At 38.4% G+C, this 18829-nt stretch overlaps 1 protein-coding gene across 7 annotated transcripts in view; it reads left to right on the top strand.

The window, feature by feature from the left end:
* The window catches only part of MPDZ (multiple PDZ domain crumbs cell polarity complex component), a 106034-nt gene extending 100804 nt beyond the window's left edge, over positions 1–5230 (top strand). For all 7 annotated transcript variants that reach the window (XM_071581594.1, XM_071581595.1, XM_071581589.1 and 4 more), the window contains 4 exons: positions 717–821; positions 941–1053; positions 2028–2151; positions 2924–5230. In XM_071581594.1, coding sequence (XP_071437695.1) covers positions 717–821; positions 941–1053; positions 2028–2151; positions 2924–3070 — 489 coding nt within the window. In that variant the 3' untranslated portion in view covers positions 3071–5230. The remainder of the gene's footprint in view (positions 1–716; positions 822–940; positions 1054–2027; positions 2152–2923) is intronic.
* The last annotated feature ends 13599 nt before the right edge of the window (positions 5231–18829 follow it).

The raw sequence follows: 18829 nt of genomic DNA, 5'->3' as shown, positions 1-18829 counted from the left end.
TGAAATGTACTAACTGAAGAAAGGAAGCGCTAAAGCAATCTTGGATCTTAGAAGACTGAAAATTAAAAGCATAGAGAGTAGTTCAGAAGGATGCATTCTGTAAGTGAGTGCCATTGCTGAGTGTGGTAGTTGTTTCTGCAACTGTAGGTATGCAGTGTATTTTATCTCTCATGTTAAAAAGGTAGTACTTTCTAGGTTTGAGTTGAAGTGGGAGGTCCTATCTGATAGTGTATTTAAATGTGTATTGTACCCAGTCTGTATCAGAGATGATTGAATTTGTCTCAGGTTTCTTGCAAAATGCACAGTGTTATCTCAAGATGAATTCAAACACAGAATCTCTGATGATAATTTGCTACTTCAATCTGTCTGTCTTCATGGTACATGCAAAATGCATCTCTGCTTTTTACGTGTTGTGCATTTCTAGAGTATTAGGATCAATTCATCACTACATTTTTACACTGAATACACTAAATCAATGCAGTTTGTTTATTCTGGTGTTGCATTTCCTACCTTTGTAGTGGGTTATTATGCAGTTAAAAGATTATTTGCTTACAAGACGAAATGCACAGTGAATATACAGTTGCTAATTTCTTTCTTCCTGGCATATATTACTGATAAAATCTGGCTAAATGCAAATACACAGATCTGCTGTTGTTGAAAAAAGTGACGAATATATCTGTGTAATTAAGTTAGATTTTCTTCATTTTCTTCTGCAGGTTGGGGACAGGATTGTTAGCATCTGTGGAACATCTACTGAGGGCATGACTCATTCCCAAGCTGTTAATATCTTAAAAAATGCTTCAGGCACTATTGAATTGCAGGTAAAAAAATCTTCAGTGACATTTTGAATTTTTTCTGAATACTGTTTTGCCAGCTGCTGCAATGAATTATTTTAGTGTCAGCAATTCTTTTTTTACTGGTTTATGAACTCTGTTCCTAGGTTGTAGCTGGAGGAGAAGTGAGTGTCATAACTGGTCAGCAGCAGGATCCACCTACATCCAGTCTTTCATTTGCAGGACTGACTTCAACTGGCATTTTTCAGGATGATTTAGGGTCAGTAACTATAGAATATACAACCTCTGTAGCCTGTTATTTTAGATGGAACTCAACCTAAAAATACACAAATTCTAGCAAATAATGGATGAATTGTTTGGCATAATCATAGGTTACACATTTGGTGTACATTGCACCTGTAACCCGTGGTTCCTCTTCTGCATTTTTCATTATATGTTTTGCTGTGCTGCAAATGCTTTTAAAACCTGTAGAGTTACAATGTGCTGTGGTTTGATTTCTTCTACGTCCTCCATTTTTCCACAGAGACTTTGTAGCTGGGATAAATTGATAGAACCAAAAAAGTCCCTTTCCACTGTAGTACCTGTGTTTCCATAATGTGCTTTCTAGTGCTTGCCTATCAGGAGTATCAGATGTTTCTGATATACAAGGTATACTGCTTCTAGTACACTGCAAGGTAAACCATTTTGTCTCAACCTCTGTCATAAATCTGAGGCATTTTCCTTGTAGGAACAGGCAAAGAGAGGATGGGCATTTGTAGCCACACATATCTACTTTGAAAGGTAGAATTTCAAAATTTCTTACAATTAAGGTACATGTGGAAAAACATACCTACAAATGATATGTATAAACATGTACATATGAATATAGGTTCACTTATTAGACGAGGGAAGAATCAATTAAACCTTACAGCTTAAGCTACTGGGGCTAATTCTAGACGTTATAGGATTTTTAAAGTAGACATTATGGAAACTTGAGGTACTGGTACTGCATCTCTAGTTCACTAGTAAGCACTCTCTGGGACATGTCACAGCCATAACTGTGTCCTGAGCTGTGCGTTTGAAATAGCTACTTTCACAAAATAACATAGACATTGACAATTCATTATAATAGAAGTGTTTGTTATTATTGTGGAAAGGAAAATGTACTGATTAGCCTAAAAGAAATGATTTTTTTTGGTCAGACATTATACATGTTAAATCCAAACATCACAATACTCTTTTCCCTTTTCTTAGACCTCCTCAGTACAAGACCATTACTCTGGACAGAGGACCAGATGGCCTTGGCTTTAGTATTGTGGGTGGCTATGGCAGTCCCCATGGAGACTTACCCATTTATGTAAAAACAGTGTTTGCAAAGGTAGGTGTAGATTTGTTCAGTCAATCTATTTATTAGTTCACTTGGGCCAAATTGTGGTCTGAGTTTGCATCCTAAAGATTGTTACAGCTTTTCATTTTTAGTGCAAGTGCTGGTCAAAATGTGCTTGCAGCATTTGAAGGCTGTAGCCTTCAAAAGATTCAGGATTTCCAAATGCATATGACAGTATTTTCCACCTCTCAGAACTGGAATTGTGCACATACTTAGAAAAACAGGTCCCTTGCCTTAAATTTAGAGTGTGTTTTCTTCAAGTAATAGAGGAAACTGTTTTATTGAACTCAGGCAGGACCTTTGGACAAGTTCAGGTACTGACCTGGATTTGATAGTTTGGATTCCCCTAGGAAACAGCCTGGAGTCAGAGAAAACTGGAATCAAGAATCTCAAACTTTTATGGTAAATCAAAGGGTCCAGGTGGGTTTTAGTGACTGATTTCTTACACAAGTTGCTGAAAAATTCTTCAGCTCTTGAAAATGTTACTTCTGTGATGGTAGGGTGCAAATGTTACACTAGCTGTACAAGCAGGATTAAGGGAACAAAACAATCTTGTAGATCTGATTTGTAGATGTTGTGAAACTTAGGGCAGGGCATATGAGAGCTCTAGCAGTCTGTATTACAATTGACTGTCTTTGAATAATTGAAAATCAAAAATGTTTCAGAGGGTTTTGTACACCGTACCAATCTTAGATCATAAAGACTGTGTGTCAGGAAGAAAAATAAATGCATAGGCCTGCAGTTATGTGTTGTATCGTTTCAGGGTGCAGCAGCAGAAGATGGACGCCTGAAGAGAGGGGATCAAATCATTGCTGTGAACGGGCAGAGTTTAGAAGGGGTGACTCATGAGGAAGCAGTTGCTATTCTGAAAAGGACAAAAGGAACAGTCACTTTGACTGTATTGTCATGAACTGTCTGCCTGAAGGGCTAGGGTCAATAAGATTGTATTTACTTTCCACATAGGAAAGAGAATGGAAATGTTTCTATAGTCTTCTTGCTCTTCCAGATTCACAGGACTGTGTTACAACACTGAAGAAAAGTAACATTTAAACATATTTGTGTATACAATAGAAGTACTTCTCTTACTGTCAAGCCACTGGGATGAAGTTATGTCACTTAACGAAAGAGATGGGTATTTTTTGTATTAGTAAGTTACCAGGGAAAAAAAAAAGAATGTTTGTGTTAATAACCACACAAAACTGAAATATTTTTCTGAGAAACTTTGGAAATTTGAATAATGTTGGAAAAATTATAAATTCACCAAGTCCACAAGAGGGTAGCAGTAGTCAGAAAACAGGGATGAGGTTATTGAAGAAAGAAAGTACTAATAAAACAGAGACTTGTTGGGGTAGAGGAAAAGGTATGTAATCTGGAGGCTGATCATTAATGGACTTACATGGTTATTTGTTTCCAGATGATGTTTAAGGCCTCTACCAACCCAAAATATTTTATGATCAAGTAGAAGGAGCTGGGTGGGTACTTGGGTGGGTTAGTTTGCTTATCTGTTTATGTATTTAAATTTCCAAAGTCATGATGTATCAAAAAAAAAGAGAAAACTAGGTTTCATTTTGTCTTAGGTTTGAGGGTTTTGGTTTTGATGTTTGTTTGTTTTATTTTTGTTTGTTTCTCTTCTGTTGGTTTGCAGTTTTGAGTTTTGTTTATGTAGTTTTTTGGGGTTGTTTGAAGCAGGAGTTTGTGTGTTTGTTTCGAAAGGAGAGGGCTTGTGCTCAGGGCCAAAAAATCCATTGCTAGTGGAAACTATTCCTGGTGAATGAGAATGCCCAGCAATTGCAATATTAGAAGACCTAGACTTTTATAATAGTAGTATTTTGTAGTCTATATGAGTGTGAAAACAACCTTCCTAATAGGAAATGTCTGTAAGCAAAGGTTGTCCTCTTTCAATGGAAGACCAACCATAGGCTCGGTGCAGACCTTTCTTCAAGCTGCTTGAATCAGAGCTGTGAACAAACTACTCAGAGCAGGTTTACTTAGCTGCTGACAGATTTCTGGATATTTCTTAGGCCAGTGTGGAAGAAGTTGATGTTCTGGTGTTGCTGCCATTATCAGTAGTAGCAAAGGTAGAGTCCTCCTTGAATGGAGGAGTCAAAGTCAGGAGTAATGGGTTGAGCATGGGTGAAGGCCTGAAAATTCCTCCCAGTGGAAGAGAGCAGTAAGACACCAATGAAGGTCCTCATCAGTAATAAGCAGAAAAGGAGATTTGAGGGCCACAATTATCTTTTTGGGGATATTAATTTTAGAGACAGAAATAGAAAACAGTGCCTAGTAAGTATAATGCAACCATGGAGCTGTTCTTTGTTCATCAGTGTGGTCAGTAAACATATCACTTTTTCCTTGCTAAAACTTTATCTAAAAATCACAACCTTAGCTGATTGTAGCCTGCCTGTCTTTGCCTGCCCTGCTCCCAGGAATCTGGCAGATAAAGAATACTTTTCCCATGATCTGTTTTCCTGCAGAAAAATTTTGCTGAGTCTTTTGAGTGAGAAAGATACATAGATAGCTAGTATGCTAATTAGAAAAAGATCATTTGTGTTAATTAGAAAAAAAAAAGTTGTATCAAGAAGGCCACTATGTCAGTTGCCATTTAAGTGAAATCTAAAATCAAAATGCAGGCAACAGTCAAGCCATTTTTATGGGAGAATATAAAAGACTAGCATTTCTCTTGGGATGGACACAAAAGCAATATTGGAAGTAACTGTCAAATAGTATTAACAAATGGATAGCTATGTGTAAGTCAATTAACAAAAAACCCACCCTCTTTGTCTTTTTAACTATTCCAGAAATTACACTGTAGTAGGCTAAGATGGAAGAAACCAGATGGTCCTCTTACTGGATGCTGCTGTTACTGAATTGCTTTTTTATAATTAACTCCTTGCATAGTGTGGGAAATGCCTACATTAGAATATGTAAAGTCACTTTAAAGAATATCTATATTTGTAACAGAAGCAGTGTACAGCTATTTTGTTACTGCTTTTGTGTCTCAATGTGGGATTTAAACTAAGAAATTCCAAACTGTCCTGATAAAGAAATAAAGTTCCTGGTTGCTTTACAATGGTATGCTTGCATTATTCATTCAGTTGCAAAACATGAATTAATTTAGTAGTTAAAAAATGTACTACTGTTTATGTGAACCTTAAAGCATCTGTGAAAAACAGATTTTTTTATTTTTAAGATTTTATCTTCACTTGCAGATTCTTAGCAAATCCGTGACACTATGAAGCTTCTTGAGTTTTTGTAACAGAGAGCATTAATCATTCTTCAGTCTGTTTAAAAAGCATTCCTTCAGGCATGGCACTTGCCATGACGGATCAAAGCAGGGAGCCATGGAGCTTGCAACTCAGAGAACAGGATCTCCCCAAAGCCCCATGCCAGAAAAGCTGTTGCATGACCACTGCTAGTGGCTGCCATGTACTAGTCCAGGAAGTGTAATAAACTTTGCAGTCTTAGGATGTGTGGTTTTCTTTATCATTTGTCATTCAATGCAACCTTGCCATCACAGGCATCACTCCTGTAAGGTGCTAGGTACTGTGGCCCAGTTCTACCTAGTTTTATGGTGTTGGTTACATTTTGTCCATGTGTCTGTGTTAACTTGACAGGTTTGGAACTGAAGAGTCGGATATCTTAAATGCTTCAGCCCATTGTCTGTTCAGATATCCAGCCCTTTCTCTTAAATTTGCTTACCTCTCAGCTATTCAGTGCTGTGGGGATCAGAGTGGTTTTAATGAAAAGGTCTTTAACCTCACAGTGGTATTAATGAAAGAGACTGTTATCTTTTATAAACATGGGTCTGGAAAAAGGACAGCTGGCTCATGGGAATGCACATATTTAATTTCTTGACAGTGAGCAAGTATTATTGGCATAGCTGCTTTTCAGTTCATTCTTCTGCTGTATTTTATTTCTGAGTTAGTTTTAGGAAGCAATGGTCTTGGTAATTGTCAGCTGGGAGAGTGGGTGAAATTTAGGAGCTATTGATGATCCCCTTCCCTTTAGTCTATCAAAAAAAAAAAAGAAGCTCTATATTCTGAAGATCTAGACAAAGAAAAAAGTTGTTGTCTGTGTTGTTAAGTGTCAAGATGTTTTGTTTACTGACAGAGATTTGCAAATAATGTGGAGGAACTTAGTGCTTTTAATAGTGTTTTGCAAAGAAAGCCTTACCTCAAAGTGGGAGTGACATTGGAAAGGGGAAGGTATTAGATTTCTACACGCACCTTCTCTGGCTTTCTAAAAACAAATTCTTTGAAGCATCTAAAATATTTATGTGTAGAGGACACTTCTATCTTAGGCATCACTTGAAATTACTAAGTGTAGTTTAAAATTTTCACTTCTTTACAAATGGTATTGAAACAGTGAACAGTGTTGTCCTTAGCATATTCAACATCTCCAGTGTGGATTTTTTTTTTCTGAATTAGAGATCATGCATCTTCCTCAACCCATGTCTAGATCTTGATTATAACGCATTTTAGTTCACTGTTGCAGGGTAATGCATTGACTGGTGAAGTTGTGCCACAAATAGTCACAGAAATTATGACAATGACAGGTAACACAGATCCATCTCAAACTGGAGATGAATATACCTAATGGAAGATGATGCCTAAGTAGACTGAAGTTCCTATCTTTTTGCTATGTTTTCATTCTCTTTTTTACTCCCAGTGAAAATGATTGCTAGAAATGGGTAAAAAAATGTAGATGATGCTTTTTTCATTTCAGTAGAAAAGCAAGTAATTTCTGGTAGGTAACTAATCCTAAAAGGTGAGTTGATGATAATAGACTTATCCAAATTAAATTATTAAATTTTCACTCAAGAGTTTTTGTGCAGCTGCAGCAGCAAGTTGTTTTTAGAAAGTGAAGTAAGCAGATTTTCACTTACTGTTTCTCATCAAATCACTTTAGGTTGGTTATTTGGTCTTCAGATAGGTAGTTTGACTATGTAATTTTTTTTAAATTACTTCAAGGGAATGTTTGAATCACATACCAAAACAACCCTCATCTGTTTTCTTAGCTGCAAGTACTACATTGGATTTTTTAAGTGCTAGTATGTCTTTAGGTTTATCTACACAGACAAGTGAAAGGTCTTTTTCTAAGATGGGAGGCCTTGAATTTGTTAGCACTTGTTCATGTTTTCTGGTATTTCAGCCTTTGACAGTTATTACACATTGTTAAATGAATTCATTTTAATTAAGGGTACACTTGGACTGACAAAGGTAGACATTATAGCTAAAAAGAAGTTTATGTGCCTTGAGTATTTCTTTGGAATATGGGGTACAGTTTTGAGACCGGTGAACGACACAGTGTTCCTTTGGTGTGTTTCCATAGTGTTTTATCTATACTCTTCTGAGAAGAGTGCATGGTACTGGGACTCAGAGGACTGACACCACAGGGTACATTTTCAGGATGCATTACCATGTTTCCCACTACTGCACACCAGTTAGAGAAAAAGGATTTTTTTGTTGAGCACGTCACACAATCACTTAGGCTGAGGCACATTAAAGGTTCTTGCCAGCTGTAACTTTCAAGTACCTTTTCATCACAGTGATACCAAAGTCACCCTATCCAGCACTTCTGAGTTTTTACATTATTGGGAATTTTACAGAAAGCAGTGGGAGCAACAGGTTGGGTAGATAGCAGGAAATTAATTGTTCTCTGTTGGGAGAATATTTATCTGAAACTCTGAAAAATACACACAGTTTGTTATGGCTTGAAAAAATTATTCATTAGTCCGTGTTAAATGAGCACATGTCTGTTGGGAGTAGAAAGGCCAGTATTGCAGGCAAATTACTTATATATATCAATACAATCCTAATGATTAAGGCAGCACATTTTCACTGAAATCCCTGTTTGTGAGAGAAATCACTGAGGACAGGTGATAACAAAGATTGTCATATGTGGAAAGCATTAACCTTTGTTACTAAGTCCAGAAGGGTAGAAGTAACAGTGTTCATACTTTGTGAAGGGTTTTTTTTAGTAAGATCACACTAACTCATTTTCCCAGATTTTGTTATTTTTTCCCAAGTGTAAGGTTCTTGTGAAGGGCTAATAAGGTGTTATTCTTCTGCTACTCTTTGAATGAAAAAATTAAAAATTCAGTCATTGTTTCAGATACATATTTTTACTTGGTTTTGATGAATATATACAAGTATTAGGTAGTGAAGGAAAATGTCACTCTAATGTTAGAATTCTCTTGGGGAATCCAAGCCAATCCAAATCTAGTGTCTGGGCTGGAGACTTCATTTTTGGTACCTGGGGATTTAAATAGGACAAATGACATGTTTAGTGTAGTAAGTCAGTGTTGTTTCATGGTGATCTTAAACACTGGACAATACTAGTTGCAACTTGCACCTTTTTTTTGCATACATCTTGATGGTACCCTGCTTAATTGTCATGTCCTGGAAAAGTCACTGTAAAGAGAAGAACTGAGCTCCACCATTTCTCATGCAAGTCATGCTTTAATTTAAAACCAACATCCAGCAGTGTTTTGGAAAAATTACTGTAGGTTTCCATATGAGAAATTCTGAGTTTTAGGTCCGAGGCAGCTCAGATGCTGTTCCTGACAGACTTGCTCTCTGACAGATGTGGTTGTTAGGAACCCCCTCCTGGGTGTAGCTGGCTCCAGAGTCACTCCTGATGGGATTGATGCATACTTGGCACTTTTAAGTTCTACATACGGGTGTGTACCACAGATCTCATATACTTCACTCGTAGTCCTGAAAATCAGGGCCTTGGTGGTTGGTTGACTATGGTATTTTTTAAAGATCTAGCCTTGAATATCTTGGCTTTAGTTTTAAGATTATGCAAAGGACCTGCACTGGTTCTACCTTTATCTCCTGTTCTATCAGATACTTCCATTTTTAAGCATATACATAAGAAGAAGTAATCCACTCTAATTTGTTGTTAATGTAGACTCGGTTGTTGTTCTAACCAAATATGTATGTTGATTATTTAACAAAAATGTTTGTGGACACAGTTTCTTGGGGAAGCTTTTACAGCCTCTTTCACAACACTGAATGACAGCAGTGATTGCCTTTGTTAAAATTGTGCATCTAAAAAAGCCTTTGCAATAAGGATAAATCTGGGCAGAAGAATTAATTGCTTGAGACAAGGTGGGAATCTCCTGGTCTGAGCTGATTTTCCTCTTATGACTAAGCACTCTCTTTTTATTCTAAGCCTTATGTCCCTAGGAACAAATTGGCTTTTTTTTTTGTTTCTAACCGCAGCTGACCATCAGAATTTTACATATTTAGCCTCTTTCCCTCAGGAAAAGGCCTTTTTCCTATTGTGGTTGCCTGAGCTGGAAGAAAAAATATAACTAGACCTTTGTTTTAAGTTTGTTTAAGTGCAGGTTTATGGAATATTAACATTTAGTAGAAATAACAGTTTACTGTTTACCGTCATACGTTGTTCTCTTCACTCTAAGCAGTCAGTCCCTTCAAATCTGTTCATTTTACCAGCAGCCAAACCAATTCTTGTCTGCACTTTTCCCATTTCTTTTGGTTGGTGTGGGCATGCTGGGCCAGTGCGGGGGGAATTATAATGTGCGAGGGAAGGATGCCAAAGCCTATGTGCGTGCCTGGGCATGTGTATTTTTTTGTGTGGATTTGGGAATAGTACTGTGTAAGTTGGACTGCAGATATTTCTTTCCAGGTTTGATTTTTTTTTTATGGAAGAACTTAAAATAGGCACACTTATCCTTTTTTGTCCATAGGTTTTCAAGGGATTTTTAAAAAGAGAGTAAATATTTGTTCTGTTTTAATATCAGAAAAATCGTTGGCATGATCTGTTTCTTCTCCATTAGACTGTTGATTGAAATTCCCAATGAACTTTCTTCAAATGGGAATGTACATATTTTCTGTGTTTAAGATTGGAGAACATTCTTGTTTCAGCTTGCAGGACAATGAAATACTATTTTAAGTTAGGAAATGTTTGAGTCTGGGATACTGATGCCATGTTTGGGACTAAGATCACTTCAAGAAGTATGAACAGATTCCAGATTACCTCACTGCTAGAAGCTCTATGTTTAAGCCCATGTCAAAGAACATTCATGTGACTGTTCCTTTTATATATAAGAACCATACTCAGTTTTACTTATAGTTTGAACACGTGTTACATGTATTAGTGACACTCACATTTGAGTTTAAATCTTGAACCTCTTAGCCAAGCTAGCAAATCTCTGATCAAGACCAAAAGCAGAAACCCCTAATTGGATTAGTTTCCTTCTCAATGTCAAGGGCAAAAATCTCAGGCAGGCATCAGCAAAGAGACAAATGTGCTTTCTCTATATTGAAAGGTGGCTGGGACTGCTCTAGTGTGAACTTCCAAAGTGAATTGAAATAACAGAAGGATAAGTTAAATTAACAGGTAACAAGGGGGGAATTTGTACCTATTTAAGTACAAATAGGCCTGGTGGTGGCTGCACAAGTGTTTCTTTAGTATTACAAAACCAAAGAAAACTTGTTTGGGCAGTCAGCTGCTGGTTTCAGATTGGGCACTCAGTCTGAGAGCTTTGGGTGCTGACCCTTTGAGGGAGAGGCTATTTGTCTTTACTAACCAGCCCTACTGGCAGACGTTGAAGTCAGACTAGCCATGGAAGAAGGATGTAGACTGGTCGATAGAAGCTGACTTTTGTGTAGCGGCATTTCTATACATTAATGATTTTCAGTAATAGCCACCAGATAGCACTAGAGAATTAAGGTAAACCTCAAAACTGAGGTAAATCTTATGGGTTACAGAGATTTAAAGGAACTTACGCACTCCAAAACTAACAACCACTGGAGCCTGTCATTTGTGTTAAGCTCAGATCAGCAACCTAATGGCTATTATTCCAACACAAGAATGTTATGTTAACTTCTAGTGTATTGTAAATGTCTGCACTGATCTATTCCCAAGCAAAAAAGCCCACATAACAATAGCTTGAAGTTACCCTATTCTGACCCTCTTTTTAGTGCTTTTGAACTTTATTGAAAGCCACAAGCTTCAACAAAATGTGCGTTAAATCTAAAATATTTTGTTCTGGCCATCACTAAATAAATGCTCTATAATAAAAATAAGCCTCTAAAAATACCCATAGGGATATATGCTTTCCGAAAATATGCCTCCAAAAAGCCATATCCTGAACAGAACTCATTTGCAGGGAGAGTAAAAAGTTGTCTATGCCTGTCACTGGCTATAAGTTTATCCCTTGCAAAATTGTTTCTCATTTTTAGTAAGATTATGAAGAAATCTTTACTGACCACCTCTGTAGGAGGCTAAGAACTGATCTTTTTAATCTCTGCTATAAAAAGCCGTAAGAGTACAGCTTTTACTTGCTTACTGATAGCCTTTCAAAAAGTCCTGTGAAGGGGTTTTTTTCTAAAAGATTAGGAAAAGCATAAAGGTTTTGGGAGAAAGACATGGGTTTCTGCCTGCACATGCAGTGCATTTTCATGTTTTAAAGTCCTCTGGCAAACCATATACTTAATCACATAAGTACTTTTCTGCACATCCTTGAACAGGTTTTTGTGGCAGTATGGAGGAATATGCACAGGTACGCATGGTGCTGCACAAGATAAGAAACTTGGTATCTCCTCTGAAAACTGCATTCCTCAATTCAATTCCAAAGTACTTTGTAGGTGATCACAAATTCTGTTATTTATTAACAGGGGTTTTATACGCAAATGTCACATTTTACTTTAATAACATGTCTTGAGAGTTTTTGACAAGGATCTAAAAGTTGAAGTTTGATGGTCTTGAACTCCTAGAGTAATGTCTCCTAAATACTTCTCTTCAAAGACAGATTTTTTATCAGCTTAGGGCATCTGACTCTTGTGGCTTGCTTCTAAAGTACATTAAACAGACTGATAACAAAATATGCAACTGTACTGCAGCTTATTTGCTATAGGCATGCTTCCTCTTAGGTAGAGCGACTTCAAAGACCTCAGTCCTGTCTGTCGTTGATAGAGGCTCGCAGGAATTCCCAGTGGACTGGGCTGATGTGTGTGAGTTCCTACAGCCACTGAGCTGTTTCTTGCAGAAATGACAGCCTGTTATCAGGAGATGCATGTGATGTCTTTGAGGCTTGCTTGCACTTACAGTAGTACCCTCTGAATATTATTACCTACCAGCCTTCTATAAATTCACCATTTTTCATCGATATGTGAGAGGCACATGCTTAAATAAGAGATTTAACAGAACTGAGGATTGATCATCTGTTTCTCCACAATTTAAATGAAGATTCTGCAACTCTCCTGTTCCCTCCCATGCCTCTGTTGTAGTTCTGGATGTTAACGAAATTCTCTGCCTCCCACTACAGAACTCAAAAGCTAATGCCCAACCCCCCTCCCACCAAGCCATTAGTTAACAAAAGGAGTAGCCCAACCACTTTGAGTTTCAAGTTGATTGCCTTGGGTTAGGGCTGAGGGCAGGGAGAAGAAACGGTCACTGTTCACGGGATGGGTGAAGGGGCTGGTGGTGGAGCTGGGTTGCCCTGTTTGTTTTTTTTCCTCTTTTTGGCCATCCACAACCCTCACTCAGCCTCTGCAATCCCAAAGGAGAGCAGCTCGCACCTGTCCAGCTTCCTTCCTCAGGAGACAAGGGGCCAGTGCACAATTCCTCTGGGCCTGCTGCCTGTGGCTCAGGCCCCAAGCTGGCCTAGCTGCCCTGGCAGGCGGGCATGGCATGGCAGAGCTCTGTTGCTCTGTGCTACTAATCGGAGAGAGGACGAGAGCTTTCCATCTGCAAGAGAGAGACTCTGCGTCGCCTGCTAGCTCCTTTGGCCTTCGTCTCTGCAAGTGAGTGATTCAGCGCGGTCAGCGTCTGCCGACTGCCTTTTGTCTTCGCCTTACCAGAGAACTGAGCCACCTCTGAGCCACTGCCAGCTGAGGCACGGCAGCAACCCCTGCTGTCTGCAAATATTGCTGCACCAGACAAGCAACAGATGCAAACTCAGTTTCACCTAACGGGTTTTGATTTTTTTTTCTTCTCTTTGCGGGTACCAGGTGCTTGTTTGTTTTTTTGTCCTAGTCTTGGTTATATATGTATATATATGTGTGATAGATAGATAGATGATAGATAGATAGATAGATAGATAGATAGATAGATAGATAGATAGATAGACAGACACATTAATTAAAACCAGTTATCCTTCTTATATCCATTTTCTAATTAAAGTTCCTTTCCTAAAATTTAATATGGAGTGACATGGTCATTCAGGAGGAATCCTCTCCTCTGATTTTGGTAAACATTTTGGTTTCCCTCAAACTAAGACAGCCACGCTCAACTGCAGCTTGGAGGGCTGAACTTTCTGGTGACATAAGTCTGTTAAGTGAACATAGAGCTGGCTAAGGTTTGTCAAACACACTTGCAGGCTGCCTCAGGTATCCTTTAGTAGTTGACAGCTATTTGCAGGTGCCAGGCCAGTGAAGTGGTTACCTACAGGACTAGGAAGTGAGTGTTACAATGCAGCTAAAGCAAGATTAGCAAGTCACAATGTACCACAAATCCTTCCAGTCACTTTTGGCGCTTTTTATTTATTTCATGTATGTGTGTGGCTCGGCTTCGCCAGCGAAGATTTGGGAAGGGCTGTCCCCCCACGTGGGTGTGCCCTTCCAGCCTGCGCAGTGGATTTTAGGTGAGGCACAGCGTGCACAGAACTGGCCCCACCGTTTAAGTCCTGAGGTTCATCTGACACGGCCGAGCGAGCTTGGACAGTGACAGTGAAGTCCTCAGGACTAGAACCTACAGCACCCGGCATTTCCCAGGAGGTCTCCCATCCAAGTACTAATCCGGGTCTGACCCTGCTTAGCTTCCGAGATCTGACGGGATCGGATGTCAGGGAGGCATTGAACTGCCCATTTCATGTATAAAACCATACTAAGCATTCTCAAATGCGGCAGATTTTGCAGCTTGTTTTGCTCCAAGTGCCAGTAGCAGGGAAGTTGCTTTTGTAAGTGCTATGAAGGACAAGTTCCAACAAAACTGATCTTTATCAGATCTTGTAAAAAAGGCTGCACATACTGAATAGTGAGACAGCCCAGTTAAATTTTAATCTGAGTTACATAAAATATTGTTCTTAAAGTAGCACATATTGACATTGTTCTCACAATCCACTAATTTGCAGCTGGAAAGTGAAAAGGCCAAGAGACATATAAAACCTTTGTGTGAGTCTGTCTGTGCATGTGTGTATAAGCAAGTTCTGGGTAGGTTATGGTACAATTTTAGAAACCTTTCTGCAGCATCCTGCCTCTTGCATTCCTTTGGTTTTTCCTCATGGTGGGGGAGATGGTGCCTTGCAGACTCTAAGTTATGAGCTCTTTTGGGGAGAGAGTCCTTGGTTTTGGGGATCTGCTGTCAACACACTGAAAATCTTTTTCACGTAACCTTAGAAGCCAATGGGTGTCCTGAGCTGGACAAATCCCTGAATAAAGGCAAACGGATACAACACACACCTGGGCAAAAGACAACCTGCATTTAGCTTATTGAAGGTAGTAAAATTCAGTTGGCCAAAATACAAGTCTAGCCAGTTACTTTTGAAATTATGAGCTGTTGGATGCTATTCTTTCTGGAGGAACTGGAGTTACCTCAAGAGTAGGAAGAAAAGACACACATGCCTAGATAAACAAAATTACCCCTCTTGAGAGCTGTAGGATTGCATCACTGCAAAATTGGAAAAATGAGAAGACAAAACAGATGCTTTAGGTTTTGTTTGGTTTTGTTTGTTTTTTTTTTTTTCTGGTAATATTTCTCCTCTGTAGTGAAACCTGAAGCAAGACTTTTTCCAGGTAACCTCTGATGTCTAATATATAAAGTATTTATGTTGTTTCCTTTCTAATTAACTTTATTTTAAAATTACATGGAGTTTTTGTAGGGAATTAATAACAGTTTTTCTTTAGTTTGAAAGTCACACTTTTGGGTACTTTAAGACATAAGACCAAGTAAGTTATAATGTGCCAAATTAAGACATCATTCACATATGTGTGATACCTATTAATCTACAGCAGAGACCTTTCGTATTTACTCCTGTGTACCTCAGATGATCGAATGGCCCAAGGTATTTGGTTACTTGTATGGTTTCCAAAGCAGTTTCACAAGCTTTGGGTATGGATTTAAATGTAGGACTGCTTCTCTTATTACCATGGGCAAATTTTCCTTGTTTCACTTTTTGCATGGGAATTAACTCTTAATCAAAATCCCAGGAATGCTGCTGTAGCTAAAAGTTTAGTCAAGCAGATTGCAATGGCCAGCTGTTGGGGAAACTAGAAAGGCCAGGTGAGAATGATTCACATGCCAGCACCAGAAACAACAGAATATAAAATAACTTCATGAAGTTGGAAAGCCAAACTTAGTTGCCATAACCTATTTGGTGCTGAGTTTTTGGGAAGACACACGACCTCCTTGTTAATTTTATCTGATCCTCAACACAGCCTTAGCTATGTCTTCAATGCAGTGAAGTCTCAAAATCATGGGTAATTCAGCCCTCATCTGTGAGAAAGGATTAGAACAGCGGAGAAGGATCAGAAATGGAGAGATAGTCCTCTTTTTTGTCACAAAAGCTATGCCTGTTTATTAAAGCTTGAATTAGCCCAGAAAAGCTAACCACACAATAAAATCATATGGTTTACTGAACAAAAACAATTGTTTGAACCAACACTTTGTACTTTTTAATCATTAAACCCGACTTCCTCTCCACTGTTGATGTGGTCTTACACTTGCTTGCACCTATAATCACTTATGTCCACTGCCAAACATTATTTAGCTAAGAAAATGTGGTTGGCAGAAGGAGATGGAAGCTGGAAAAGACAGAATCCATGTCAACAACCCATGTATTTCCCAAAAAAGCAGAGTGAAAGTGTGTGCAAGACATATGGTGAAACACTGCTTAAGCAGTGCTATGTGTGGTTGCTGACAACCCACAAAGTGAGCATGAACAAAAGTATCTGACTGAAAACTTTAGTAGCCACACATCACTATGCTATCCTGTCTCAGGAGAGGTGCAGGAAGGCTTGGCATTGCCTTTCTGGTGCTCTGGAGTCACTGTGCTAGTACTTAAGAGTGCATGAGTAAGGCCCAGCTCAAGAGAAGTCAAGAATTTTTTTTTGCCTAGGTATTTCTGATGATAAAAAGGAGTTTGTAGAAATTGTTCTCTATCACATAAAAATCAGTGAGGACATCTGCTAAGTGATCTTTTTTCAGTTTTCATTAAAAAGCAGAATCTTCCACCACACATCTTACAGGCACACCAGAGATTCAGACTGGTATGTTTTAATCCCTAAAACTCAGTTAAGATTAATCAGGAATACCACCAAAATAAAACAAAAGGAGGTTTCTTCTGCAAAATTGAGTTACTCCCCAAAAAATACATTCAGGTTATGCTGTGCCGTTCAGGTGAGACATGAAGGAAGCTGAAAGCAAGCAGTGGGAAGTCTGAAAGCTGGATAATGTTTAAAGATAAGCATCGTTCTAGAGAGATGTACTATATGTATTATGTGCTTTATTGATAGTCTTGAAGGTTAGGTAATGTGGGAAAATAAATCTGAATTTCAGCTGGAATATCTTCCCTCTCTATCTGTATAATTATTGTTTCCTTCCTTGCTTTTTCCAAAGAGCTATGATTACCACTTTAGCAGGCAAAACATGTAACTGAAGTTAAGATAACTATAGTAAGCAGCTGTCTTTGCATTAGTGATGAAGTAGGGCAGATCTGAATCAGATTTGTAAAGCATAAATTTTCCTCGTAGCCAAACCAACTAAAAATAACACACCCCTTATCATCTGCTCAATGAAAGTTTCCAGCACTTGTGCTATAAACATACTCTTAAACTACTCTTACAGTACTTAGGAGTGTTTCAAATACTTTAAGGGGTGATCAGTCCAGTGGTGGCATCAGGGCTTCCTGGCCTTCAAGGAGCCAGAGCAAATGCTTGTTTTTCATCCGAACATATATTTTTGAGCCAAAGTACAGTTGTAATGTGAATTCAACTGCACTATTTGATCAATTAAAGGTGTAAATTCCTTCTCATTGCCATAGGTACATGTTTGCACACTATTAAAGCTATTGTCCATCTTTCCTTATGTAATTATTGCTTATGGCATACAAATATTGAATTTTAATACACTATGGCAGATCAAAAATTATACCCTAGAATCTGTATTGTATATACTTTTCAATTTAGGAAATGAAATGGAGCAGATAATAGCCTCTGCTTGCCAGGGAAAATGTATAAGGCACTTGTCTCTGTTCAAAAGGAATTACAGCTCAGATTGGAGAAACAGGACTGGTCTAGCCCAAAAAGCTGATGCACACTTGTTGTCAGCAGAGATCCCATCCTGTGATGCTCCACATTGCATGGCGCAGCAGAGCAAAGGTGTGTCATATGCCAGCAAGCTGCTGGACTGTGTGGGGCTGGATAAGGCATACCTGGAGAGATGAGAAGCAGCATGCACTGTGTCATGCACAATGTCACCTTACAGGACAGCTTATTCAGAGAGGAGTTGAGAGGAGAGGCTTTGGACTTGGAAGAGCTCTACACAATGACTGCTGGTATTCTTGAAGTGGCCAGTGACCTGTAAGCAGAGTTAAAAAGAAAGCTGAGCTTGGTTACAGATGATCTGAGTTCCCCTGAGAGATTTCTTGCATATACATAGCTATGTATATATGCGTGCATGTATATATTTAGAATCTTGTAAAGTCAGGATTTTATTAAAAGTAGCACTTTCTTAAGTTAGAAGAACTCTGGCTCACAGAGTTCTAAACAGTTTGTTGTCTGAACATTCACTGAGATTACCAAATATCTCTGTACAAAATAAAGGAAAAATAAGATACTCACAAATAGACTGGTTACGAACAGTTCTCAGATTAATTACCATGTACACTAGTTAATTGAATTGCTTTCTTAGGTCTTACCTGTCACCTCAGCCTTCACTCAGTTAAGACTATGAAACAATTCTTCCAGGATCCAAAATCTTGAATGTTTTCCTCAGGATAGGCATGTAGTTCTTACCATCCAGAAAGATGTTACTTCCCACCACAGTAAAGAAAAGCACTGACCTCCAGCTGTTTACCAATAGCACTACAGACACAGTGGAAGTACCAGTTCACAACATCTGCCTTAATGACAAAAGCAGATTATGTCCTGCCCAAAACAAAGTACTGAAAACTTTTTTGGCTGTAGCTTGTTGAGTGTGAGACTGTTTATGTTGCTCACTAGTTGCATCACTTAATTTAAAAGAGAGGGTTATGCTGCTGTATAAAGTGTTTAGTGGACATAAACTATATAAGCTATTGTAAGGTACTCAGAGGAAAAAGAGCATGCAGGTTTCCCTCCTTAAATAGTAAATTAATAGCAAGTAGGACTGGAAAGGCCGTAATGCCAGAGCCAATGTGTTTCAAAAAAACTGTTCAAGTGGAACAATGTAGAATTTTGTAACAGGATACTGAATCTGATAGAGAGTTGACCAGGGGATTTGTATTTGGTCTTGAAAATATCACAAGAGAAATGTTAAAATATTTAAGGAAAACTGAAGCATGTTTTTAAAATTGTTGGCCATATCTTAGTTTATCAAAGACTGCGGGTCAACTGATGACAAAACTGAAATGGGATTTGGTTTTGATATAGTTGGTGCAGAAAATGGGTCACAGTTAGAGGCTAAAAATTCCATTGTAGTTGTTCTTGAACTTGAGTAC

This window comes from Pithys albifrons, chromosome Z (assembly GCF_047495875.1).
Source record: "Pithys albifrons albifrons isolate INPA30051 chromosome Z, PitAlb_v1, whole genome shotgun sequence".
Classification (NCBI taxonomy): domain Eukaryota; kingdom Metazoa; phylum Chordata; class Aves; order Passeriformes; family Thamnophilidae; genus Pithys; species Pithys albifrons.
This window is presented reverse-complemented; position numbering and strand designations above follow the sequence as displayed.